At 38.3% G+C, this 12625-nt stretch overlaps 1 protein-coding gene across 1 annotated transcript; it reads right to left on the bottom strand.

Annotated features, from left to right (window-relative positions):
• Window positions 1–6666: 6666 nt before the first annotated feature.
• LOC120725868 lies at window positions 6667–10208 on the bottom strand. Its single transcript, XM_040018929.1, has 3 exons — window positions 8805–10208; window positions 7522–7923; window positions 6667–7352 (listed from the first exon to the last, which is right to left on the bottom strand). Exons 1-3 carry the CDS (start codon window positions 8851–8853, stop codon window positions 7201–7203), a joined length of 603 nt encoding a protein of 200 aa, XP_039874863.1. The 5' UTR covers window positions 8854–10208; the 3' UTR covers window positions 6667–7200.
• Between the last annotated feature and the right edge of the window lie 2417 nt (window positions 10209–12625).

The following is a 12625-nucleotide window of genomic DNA, read 5'->3' as shown; positions in this document are numbered from 1 at the left end:
AAATAATATATACATAGAGTGATATCACAAACATGAATGGTTCAAACATGTGGAATCATTCAAATATCATGTAACTTATTTTTTTACTATAAGTTTAAAAAGAAATTAAAAAAATGAAGTCAATACAATTTGTCATTTTGTCTTTCCATAACTGTCTACCTGAAATTACTTTTGCTAAGAGTTTTTTTTGTACATTAGTGCACTTAATAGATTCCTGAAATATTGTACTTTTTTTTTTTAATTTACAAAAAAAAATGTTAAGGTAACACAAAAGAAAAAATACAAAACAGCTCAATATCACTGTTTGTTTACTTTTCGACCAAATTCCTATACAATTACACAGATTCTGAAGGTGAACAACCTACAAAAAGTAGGTTCCCCTCGGCCCCTCAAGTGAAAGTTCCAGGTGTTAGTATACTGTGATGTTCAATGCGTGTGTGTATTTCTGTGTGCGATAAACATATACCATTGTAGATAAGTTTAATGTAATCTTTTATTTTCTAAACAATTTTTAAACAGCCAAAAAACACTCTGCAGTCTGCCCCCCATCCCACTACTAGCAATCATCCTGATGCCCCAGGCAGCTACCAGCTCCCTTCCAGCCTAACACACCAACCTATAAAACTCTGCAACCTCTGCAGCAAATAGTCTGCATTCAACCGCTTCCATACCGAAGGTATGCTTTTAAAAAAGGAGTTTCATCACAATTTCCTTGTAATTATAACATCAAAACACTAATTTATATTCTCAACAACCATCTTATTTTTTTTCTTTTCAGATCCCAGACAAATTCCTTGCCAGCAAATTCCTTAAATCTTGTGTTTTGACATTTTACATAGGATTTCATATATGCAGAGAAAAATGTGACTTAAACATAAAACAGGATACAAATGTAATGTGTGCTGTAAAAGTGGTTCAAATTACCTCCTCACAAGGGCTTTGTATATTAGACCACAAGGTGGCAAACCTTGTGGTCTAATATAGAAATTACTGTCTGACTTATTTAAAAAGACTACATAGAAATTGTGACTTTTACATACTGGGGGGGGGGAATACAGTAAAATAACCTGCCCAGAATATACTTTATTAGCACACATCTAAAGTCCTGACTGACAGTGAGGATGATGGCATTCATGAGTGTGATAAAGTGGCTAAGACTGAATTCATTTACCATTTGTCACTTGTATATATTGTTATTATGTTTTCTGTTATCTTATAGTCAATCAGTGTTTTAATGTAGACACTGCACATCTAACCTTGCCTCTGCATACTATCCTGGGTTTGTTTGTGGTAGCATTGTTTATATTCATTACATCTGTGTAAATATTGTTAAAGCAAAATGTCACTTCATCATTAGTTGATTTGAATCTTTCATTTATTTATGTAGTTTGGTTATACTTATCATTGTGTGTTCCTTTGTGCAGGTCCTATATGTGAAACAGGTATATGGGAAGGGCTGCCCCAGGACTTCCTGTTCTTATAGGTTATGATGTCATTGGTCATGTCAATTGGGTGTAACCAAATGAAGGGGTGTTTCTTTTGTGTAAAATTGTTTATTTCCTTTAAAATAACCTAATGAGTCAGATTTTGTGAAGAGATTGACTTTTCAAACCATTTGCCGGTGGATCACTGACTTCCTGACGGACAGGAAGCAGCATGTGAGGCTGAGAAAGAATGTCTCGGACTCCCGGACCATCCCCCTCAGGGCTGTGTTCTTTCTCCCCTGCTCTTCTCCCTGTACACCAACTGCTGCACCTCCACCCACCAGTCTGTCAAGCTAATCAAGTTTGCAGATGACACCACCGTTATTGGGCTCATCTCGGACGGGGATGAGTCTGCCTACAGGAGGGAGGTTGAACGTCTGGTGTCTTGGTGCAGCCACAACAACCTGGTGCTGAATGCCCAGAAGACAGTGGAGATTATTGTGGACTTCAGGAAGCACACAGCTCCACTCCCCCCCATCATCCTGACTGACACCCCCATCACCTCTGTGGACTCATTCCGCTTCCTGGGTACCACCATCACCCAGGACCTGAAGTGGGAGCCCACCATCACCTCCGTCATTAAGAAAGCCCAGCAGAGGATGTACTTCCTGAGGCAGCTGAAGAAATTCAACCTGCCAACACGGACGATGATGCAATTCTACACTGCAATCATCGAGTCCATCCTCACCTCCTCCATCACCATGTGGTACGCTGGAGCCACTATCAGGGACAAACAGAGACTGCAGCGTGTTGTGCGCTCTGCTGAGAAGGTGATTGGCTGCAGACTCCCATCTCTGCAGGACCTGTACACCTCCAGGACACTGGGGCGTGCAGCTCGGATCTCAGCTGACCCTTCTCACCCTGGACACAGTCTGTTTGACCTGCTCCCCTCAGGCAGGAGGCTCCGGTCCATTCGCACCAGAACCTCTCGCCATAAGAACAGTTTCTTCCCCTCTGCTGTTGAACACATGAACAATAACCGTATGACTGTTCCCACCACTAACTCATGACCCTACGCTGTGTTCACTGCATCATTCCATGTTTGGCACTGATCACCACCTGCACTCACGTATATATCATGTATATATCTATCTATCTACTTAGCACTTTTAATTCTTATTCTCATTTTTATTTTAATGTCTATTTTAGCGTAATTTATGACAGTATGTTTGCACTGAAGCACCGCAGCAATTTCCTAATGTTGTAAACCCGCTCAACTCAACATTCACAAAGGTGAATCAAATGGACCATTACGGCAAGGCTGGGATGGTCAGTTTGGTAAAGTAAATCCGTTGGGCATCTTTCTTTGCCTTTAGACAACAATTCTGATGGCAAAAGAGCCAAACGGGACAGGCCAAAAAAAAAAAAAAAAAAAAAAAAAAAAAAAAAACCCGCTCAACATTTGGCAATAAAACCCTTTCTGATTCTGATTCTGATTTAGTTGGGGTAATGAGTTTGTTAAGTGGAAAAATGATTTTATTCCTGTTTCTTTGCCTAGACTGTGTTATTTAGTCTAACCTGTTTTCTCAAAGATAGAGGATAATGAGGTTCAGATGTGAATGGAATTCTGTGTAAGATTTTGACTGCAAGGTCTTATGTTTGGTGAAACAATTGTTGAAAGGCGACGCCAGAAAATAAAGAACACTTAAAAGAAACTTGAACAGTCTGCAGATGCTGTCTTCCTATCACTTTCCATGCTGCTTTTGTTATGCTACGTCACAATGAGGAGGTAAAACTTATTACTTTCATGTGTGGAGAAAAAAGAAATAAACCTGTCAGGAGAAACTAGAGCAAGAGCTGTCTGTCTGTATGTACAGTGGGGCAAAAAAGTATTTAGTCAGCCACCGATTGTGCAAGTTCCCCCACCTAAAATGATGACAGAGGTCAGTAATTTGCACCAGAGGTACACTTCAACTGTGAGAGACAGAATGTGAAAAGGAAAAAAAAAAAAAAAAAAATCCATGAATCCACATGGTAGGATTTGTAAGGAATTTATTCGTAAATCAGGGTGGAAAATAAGTATTTGGTCAATAACAAAAATACAACTCAATACTTTGTAACATAACCTTTGTTGGCAATAACAGAGGTCAAACGTTTACTATAGGTCTTTACCAGGTTTGCACACACAGTAGCTAGTATTTTGGCCCATTCCTCCATGCAGATCTTCTCGAGAGCAGTGATGTTTTGGGGCTGTCGCCGAGCAACACGGACTTTCAACTCCCGCCACAGATTTTCTATGGGGTTGAGGTCTGCTGTTGGACACATGAACAATAACCATATGACTGTCCCCGCCACTATCACATGACCCTACGCTGTGTCACTGCATCATTCCATGTTTGGCACTGATCACCACCTGCACTCATGTATATATCTTCTACGTAAGCACTCTTAATTCTTATTCCCATGTATATATCTCATGTATATCTCATGCACATATCTTTCTATGTAGCACTTTTAATTCTTATTTTTATATATTATGACACTATGTTTGCACTGAAGCACCGCAGCAATTTCCTAATGTTGTAAACCTGCTCAACATTTGGCAATAAACCCCTTTCTGATTCTGATTCTGATTCTGATTCTGATTCTGGAGACTGGCTAGGCCACTCCAGGACTTTCAAATGCTTCTTACGGTGCCATTCCTTTGTTGCCCGGGCGGTGTGTTTTGGATCATTGTCATGTTGGAAGACCCAGCCTCGTTTCATCTTCAAAGTTCTCACTGATGGAAGGAGGTTTTGGCTCAAAATCTCATGATACATGGCCCCATTCATTCTGTCCTTAACACGGATCAGTCGTCCTGTCCCCTTGGCAGAAAAACAGCCCCATAGCATGATGTTTCCACCCCCATGCTTCACAGTAGGTATGGTGTTCTTGGGATGCAACTCAGTATTCTTCTTCCTCCAAACACGACGAGTTGACTTTATACCAAAAAGTTCTACTTTGGTTTCATCTGACCACATGATATTCTCCCAATCCTCTGCTGTATCATCCATGTGCTCTCTGGCAAACTTCAGACGGGCCTGGACATGCACTGGCTTCAGCAGTGGAACACGTCTGGCACTGCGGGATTTGATTCCCTGCCGTTGTAGTGTGTTACTGATGGTGACCTTTGTTACTTTGGTCCCAGCTCTCTGCAGGTCATTCACCAGGTCCCCCCGTGTGGTTCTGGGATCTTTGCTCACCGTTCTCATGATCATTTTGACCCCACGGGATGAGATCTTGCGTGGAGCCCCAGATTGAGGGAGATTATCAGTGGTCTTGTATGTCTTCCATTTTCTGATGATTGCTCCCACAGTTGATTTTTTCACACCAAGCTGCTTGCCTATTGTAGATTCACTCTTCCCAGTCTGGTGCAGGTCTACAATGCTTTTCCTGGTGTCCTTCGAAAGCTCTTTGGTCTTGGCCATGGCGGAGTTTGGAGTCTGACTGTTTGAGGCTGTGGACAGGTGTCTTTTATACAGATGATGAGTTCAAACAGGTGCCATTCATACAGGTAACGAGTGGGGGACAGAAAAGCTTCTTACAGAAGACGTTACAGGTCTGTGAGAGCCAGAGATTTTCCTTGTTTGAGGTGACCAAATACTTATTTTCCACCCTAATTTACGAATAAATTCTTTACAAATCCTACCATGTGGATTCATGGATTTTTTTTTCACATTCTGTCTCTCACAGTTGAAGTGTACCTCTGGTGCAAATTACTGACCTCTGTCATCATTTTAAGTGGGGGAACTTGCACAATCGGTGGCTGACTAAATACTTTTTTGCCCCACTGTACTTCCTGAGTCTGTGTGTATTGGAGCCTCACTTTCCTGTTCTTAGTTGACAGGAGGGGCACCTGGTGTCGTCTTCTGCTGCTGTAGCCCATCTGTAAATCCTATAGATGGTTGTGTAGGATGTCAAAATTGGCCTTCCCATGCTTAACTGTGAGGTTGTAGAATCACGTGGATTCCTCCTAGCCAATCAGCAAAGAACTGATTGTGACAAATAGCATTTATTATGCCTACATGAGGCACAGTTTATGATTCTAATGTTAGAGATCCTGCAACGGGCGTTTGGGCTGTGCAGAGGTCTCTCTCTTCCGGAAGATGATTGAATAAAAGAAATCAAAATGTTTTAACACACTATGAGTCGGTTTTCTCTGATCTATCATGGGGACAAAAGAATCAGGGTTAATACCAATCAGCAGTGGTAGAAAATTTCTGGCTTCAGCGTTCTTCCAAAATCTGGGAAATTGAGTCTTGCCCCTACCTGCTCCCACACCTGTTGCCATAATACTGAAACCAGACACTAGTTCAATAGTTGTTCTAAACAATGAGACTGGTGTTGTTCTGGAAATTATAGACATTAGCTTCATAAAAATGGTAGTGCTATATGTGATTATACACCCTGTTTACCTAAAACTGGCAAAAGTGATGATACATTCATAACATTACAGATTTATTTGAAATTTTGTTCAAATTTAGACATATACCACATGTATGTAGTGAGTCATCCTTGTGTTATATCTAAAAACAAAATGCTACCACAGTGGTAGTAAACAATATATTGGATATTACCATTATATAGCAATCCAGAAAGAAATGTCACATACTTGCTTAAATTTTGAGTCTACAAATGGTGAAATATATGATTTTGTTTAATGACCTTATAGCAGTTTTATTTTCATTTAATTACATACATTGCTTTCTTCTACTGCTAAATTTGTTTATTAATTCAATGTTTTTGTTTGAATATATGATAAAATTACATTTAAGAAAAAAAAAAACAAATGGGTACCACTAGCAGTTGTAATGCTATTCTTTACATCATTTTTTCTTTTCAGTAGATTTGCAATTTATTGGTGCTGTTGTCTTTCACAGCTGGCTTCAAACATGTACTCTCTTTTATTTTTGAGCATCTACTCAACTCTTTCATAGAAGCCAGCCCACAAAGTACAATGCCATAGAATAGTACATTCTATATTTGGATGTATATACATGTTCAATTCAGTGAATGAGCCTAAATCTTTGAAGGCAAATATAAATGTTAAGTCACAGTATCTTATTTGAGATTATTACCACCTTACAGAGTTGCCAGCAAGCTCATTTTGTTCATCTGGACATTGCAGTTTCAGTCTTGGAACTCAAAAAGTCACATGGATGAGTGAAGCACTTCTCCCACTGAAGACACAATGGCCCAATCTACAGAATCAGCTTTCTGGGACTTGGATGATCAGCATGCATCAGGAAACCTTCATTAAGCATTATGAAGAAGATGCCTCTGACTAGACTGTGTATGTTAAATTTGTGGGAAGTGACAGTGTCAGTCAAGAAAATATTAATAAGAAGTATTCATTTATTCATTTAAGGTTATACATGTTTTTACCTACATTTTATATACGCAATTTTTAATGTTTATTCTAAAAAAGGGGCAGCTATGTTCACTTCACTGACCTTCATTTGTAAGATAAAAATTAAACATTGTGAAAAAAGTCAAAAACAAACAAACAAATAAAAAGCCTTGATGCATGCTCAATCAGCCAGGTAAGTAAGTCCCAAATGGTTGATTCTGTTTATCTGGACATAATGCAATAGAGAAAAACTTTACCTTTCATTTTTATATAATTTAAAACAGATGTTTAACTGATTCATGGCTGTAAATCATGAATCTGTTAAACCTTGATAGAAATTAGGACTAACAGCATCACAGTTCTTCCACAAGAAGTGTCTCCCACATCTCATCCACTTTTACAAAAAATCACCCAAAAAACACAGACAATAAGAGCCACGGCACTTGCTGCGGGTATCCCAATTAGCAGTAACACTCCAGCAGAAAAGGTGATGCTTCTCCGTCTCTCTGGTCGAGGAGTCAAAAGACGTTGATCAGCTGCTATTTCAAAAGACCCAAACACACTTTTTGACAATCATTTACTGCCATTGAAAGCACATCATACTGTATGTTTCGGTTATAAATGACAATCAAGAAAATAATGTGCTTCTGAACAGTGAAATCATATTTAAATAACAAAAAAGAAAATAGACTCTTCTTAATAACATACCTGTGACGTTGAGGTGACAGCTCTTATATCCAGAACCATGATCAGTGTTCACCTCACACAGGTAATGACCCGAGTCCTCAGTCCTGAGTCTGGACAGTTGAAGTCTGATTCGTCCTTCACCCAGGGCGTCTTTGTCACTAGACAGTCTTCCTGTAAAGTCTTTGTCCCTAGAATCTGTGACCTCTACACCACGATCCACATGATACAAGGTTTTGTTCGGGGTTAAAATTTCTGGGATTACAAGGTCCGGTAATATTTCATGCAATTTGTGAGACAAGCTACAATGGATAAAAAGACTTTTGCTTGATCTGTCAGGTTTGGTGGTGAACGTCCACTCCAGTGTGATGTTGTGGTTCTCCTCTGCCTGATAGCAGGTCTGTGTCACATTGACTACAAATGATCCTGTTGAGGAGACAGAGAGGGAAAGAGAGGAGCAGACACACTGAGAAACTGCATTTACTGAGGTTTCATGAGGCTCCCAGCCAACAGAGGATGTATTCTTAAAACAAAAAGTAATAAATAGACCTTTCAAAAAAAAGGAGGTGAGGTCATGAGGTGACCATACTTTTAAAGTTGCAGTTCCTAAACTTTGGAAAATACATCGTCAGCCAACTGTGAAGATGAATTTATAGTTGATTTGAGGAACTTGGTCTCAAAGGCATTTTTTTTAAATGCTGTGTACTTGTTTGGTTATTTTGCTTATGTGGCATTTAAAGTTGACCATTTGTGGACCTTACAAGACAAATAAAATTGTTAACGTTTTAATAAACACAATTCCAGCACCAGTTTTATTTAGGATGCCTCAAAGTGCTAAAATTGCCAAAATAAATCATTATAAATAAATTATTAATATGAAATGGTCTTAATGTTCCAATAAATACACCAAAAATAAATGCAGCTGTTAATTACCTTGTTCTTCTTGCTTAATTGTACCAATTTTTGTGCTAATCTTTAGTTTCCAAATGTGTTTAGCGGTTACATATGTTTGATCTGCACCTCAGGAAATAGCAGTGCATTGAAACACAACAAATGGAGACCTTTATAAATAAATTAGTGGACAGTTGAAGTACTTATTAATGAAGTGTAAAGCATGCTGCTTAATTGCTGTTTTCATAATCAGTTCAATAATTATTTAACACCTATATTGTTTTGTATTACTTCAGGAATTGTATGCAATTGATGTGCATTTAATAGCAATATAATTTATTAACAGTTACATTTTTTAATTCGACAACTTGCTCTGACAGTCAAATTTTCTCTTGGAATTGAAGCTGTAAACTAACCAGAGACACATGAGGTGAGAATGGTGAGCAGCAGGATCCTGCAGATCATCTTCTCCCTGTGAGAGGAGACAGAGCAAAACAAGTAAAGAAAAGGAGATGAGGTGGACGGTATGAGAGCATGACAAAACTTGTAAATGTAAATAAAAGATCTATGATTTTACATCTAAAACAATAGTGATTAAGAAATTAAGGCTGTATTTAATAGCAGTTTGTATCACGAGATGGTGCAGAATGATGTGGTGTTAAAAAAAATTTTTAACCAGGTATTCAAAAACAGAATCACACACCTCAAAATATTTTGTACAATGTCAGTCTTAATTTTACAGTTTTAAACTATTTTTCCTTTTCTTCATTTTTTTAATCGTTGGTGTAAATATAAAAGTTTTTAGTGACGATAGTAGCATGAATTGTACGCAAATAATGAGCTAATGAGCTGCAATAATGCCTTTAGGTTTCATGTTGGAGTCGAAGCTGACTGGATGCTGCAGTGCTTAGAATAAATCGATCAATCTGTCTATGTAAAATGGTTCGAGTCAGGTTGATTTGATCGGTTAAATGTGCTCTAAACTCATGAATGCAGCTGAAGTACATTAGACACTGATGTGATCTTAATGCATCCTCACATCCATTACATTAATGCGATTGCTGTCCACCACTGATGATGATTGGAGTTGGCGATTTCTTTCTAAGGAAAGCCAGTGTGACTTCATCTTGTACTGGACCAGCACGCCTACCTGTGGCTTTAGTTCAAAGAACAGACAAGAACGATTCTACAGTTGATGCAACTTCTAGTCTTTTTTCAAAGAAATCCATAAAGCAAATTTCTTATTTTACAATCTGCAACTTTTTTTCCTTTAATGGGGATGTGCTGGTTTTTGTAAAGTCCCCTGAAATGACTGTGCTGTACAAATAAAACTGAAATTGGATTAAACAGACCAGCTGGTCCTTCAAATTTAAAAACTGTGTCTCTGGCTCAGTTTCAATAGAGCTGTGGAAGCCTTCGGTATAAAACATAACATTTATCAATAGTATACAAAGAGTACAAAGCTGTAGAGCTTCAATAAAATACATAGTTCAGTCATCTTCACTAAAGAATATGACTAAGCATCTCATGGAAATTAAACATTATTGTGGCTTAAAGCTGCAGCACAGTGATGGAGCTGTTGGCTTTAAACTTCTGTCTGAGGTGCTACTCATAACAAAAAAATAAAAATAAAAAAAACCTACAAAAAACCTAAACCAACCAAACAAATAAAAAACATATACTTACAGCAAGAAGATACTGTCTTCGTCTGCCTCTTTGGTGCCGCTGCAACCACAAGTACTTCCCACACAAATTACTGGTGTCCAGTTTAAAACTCACTGAGAGCTCCAGAGACACAGTGGGCAGAGTCAGTTACCAGCACAGCCTAATGATGTCATATATATATATATATATATATATATATATATATATATATATATATATATATATATATACACACATAGGCTTACTGTGGATTAATTTTATTTAATCACTATTAAATATTTTATTAATATTTAATATTTAATAATAATATTTTAATATTTTATTTATCCACTCTCTCTGTCACTCTTGGGGAGGCACTTCAAGTCCTTGAAACGAGGAACCAAAGCTATGTAAAGTGCATGCTCTCAATGATATTAATAGGTCTGCAGTTTGTTGCAATCCACTTGGCATTGTGTCAGTCGATATGTCCAAGGTAGACTTACTGAGTCCCCGATGCACCATGAGTTGTTTGTCACAAGCTGGGTGACGCGTTAGCGAAAGTGCTAGCAGCATCCCCGGCTAACGTATATTTTGTCTCAATGTGATATTTTAAGCTGGAAGTGCTTTGGTGAAAAGAAAATTCCTTCTTGCACAATGTGTGTAACACTTTATGTCAGTCACTGTTCTATCTTGTTATTTTTTTTAATACTCAAATTTCCCATCAAGAGGGCCAAAGCATGTTTATCATCTTCCAGATTGAGTTGATTGGTTCAGCTGCCCGCCACTACCAGATCAACTGCCCATTTGCGCGGGTGCAAAGGTAACTACTAGAGATGGACCAATCCGATATTACGTATCGGTATCGGTCTGATACTGACCTAAATTACTGGATTGGATATCGGAGAAAAATAAAAAATGTAATCCGATCCATTAAATATCACGAAAGCACCTCACAAAACTTGCAACACGCCGTAACTCACCTCAGAACGTTAGCACGTCGCAGCAGTATGCATCACGTGATAGAGTGGCTGTGGCATGCGGGACCTGTGGTGGTCTGGATAGCATTTGGAGCTTCGCTAGCAACACGGCATTTCATCTCCGACAAAGTTATCCCGAGAGAAGTAAAGCAAGTGTGTAAGTTCATCTCTGAATGTTTGTAAAGCATTCCTGCATTAAGCTTAACAAGCGACTGCCTCTTCTTGCTGCTACTTCAATCATGAAACTGCTTAATGATCAGCTGATCGGCTTTTCTGTCGCGAGTCCATCTCTCTGGTTTGTTTTTGGCCCACTTTGCACCAGAAAGAGGAAACCAGCGGCTGAACAACAGCAGCACGTTTAAGCTTGATCAGCTGTTGTTAGAATTTATTTAATATTACTTTCTACTTGAGGATCTTTTTCTACGCAGCTGACAGCTGTAACTGTGCAGGGGCGGCTCTAGCAAAGTTTAGCCAGGGGGGCCGATAGGGCATTAACAGGGAAAAGGGGGCACAAAGACATACTTTTCTTTCTTATTCTCATTTAAAATGTCTGGCTGTTATTAAATAATTATCTTACACCCAAAGTTTTAATCTGATGTAAAATGAATAGAAGTCAATTACTGTATATAGTAACTATTAAGTCTAATATACCCTAGTAAGCTATAGTACATTTTCCTTTGGGAAGGTACCATCTGTGCAGTCTGCAATTTTGTTGAAGAAAGATGTTGAATCTATTTAATATTTCTTGAAAAATAATTGATTTCTGTGCATTTTTTTTCACACTGCATCAAATTAAGGTTGATTACGTCGATTAAGCATCATGAGGTGGAGCGTGAGGGGTGGTTCCCTATTTTTTATTTATTTATTTTTGTTGTTGCTGGGAGTTGGAACCCTATTAGTTAGGTTGCTTAATATTTACGCTAAGTACTCTTTAAAATACCAGAATAGGGAGGATGGTGTAGGTTTAAGTTTATTAGATTGATCAGTATTGCTGAACTATGAAATATTTTTTTTTTTGCATACAGGTATAACAGAATAGCCTGAGTGTAGTTGTTGTTTTAAACTTGAGTATGAACTTATACAAAATGCAGCAAGATATTTAAAAAAAACAGTTTTGTTGATTAAAAAACACTATATCGGATTCATATCGGCAGATATCCAAATTTATGATATCGGTATCGGACATAAAAAAGTGGTATCGTGCCATCTCTAGTAATTACTAGGACAAACTGCCTGAAATGCACTGACAGAAACATTTCAGGAATTTGGAGTCAATCTGCACTCCAGATGCGTTAATATCGTTAAATTTTTTGTCGTGATAATCGTGATGACGGCTTAATCTGCGTTAACGTGTTCATTTTGACAGCACTAATATATATGTGGCTTGCAAAAGTATTCGCCCCCCTTGAACTTTTCCACATTTTGTCACATTACGGCCACAAACATGAATCAATTTTATTGGAATTCCACATGAAACATGAAAGACCAACACAAAGTGGTGTACACGTGAGAAGTGGAACGAAAATCATACATGATTCTAAACATTTTTTACAAACAAATAACTGAAAAGTGGGGTGTGCGTAATTATTCAGCCCCCTCTGGTCTGAGCAGTCAGT

This window comes from Simochromis diagramma, unplaced genomic scaffold (genome assembly GCF_900408965.1).
Source record: "Simochromis diagramma unplaced genomic scaffold, fSimDia1.1 OVJJ01000642.1, whole genome shotgun sequence".
Lineage (NCBI taxonomy): Eukaryota > Metazoa > Chordata > Actinopteri > Cichliformes > Cichlidae > Simochromis > Simochromis diagramma.
This window is presented reverse-complemented; position numbering and strand designations above follow the sequence as displayed.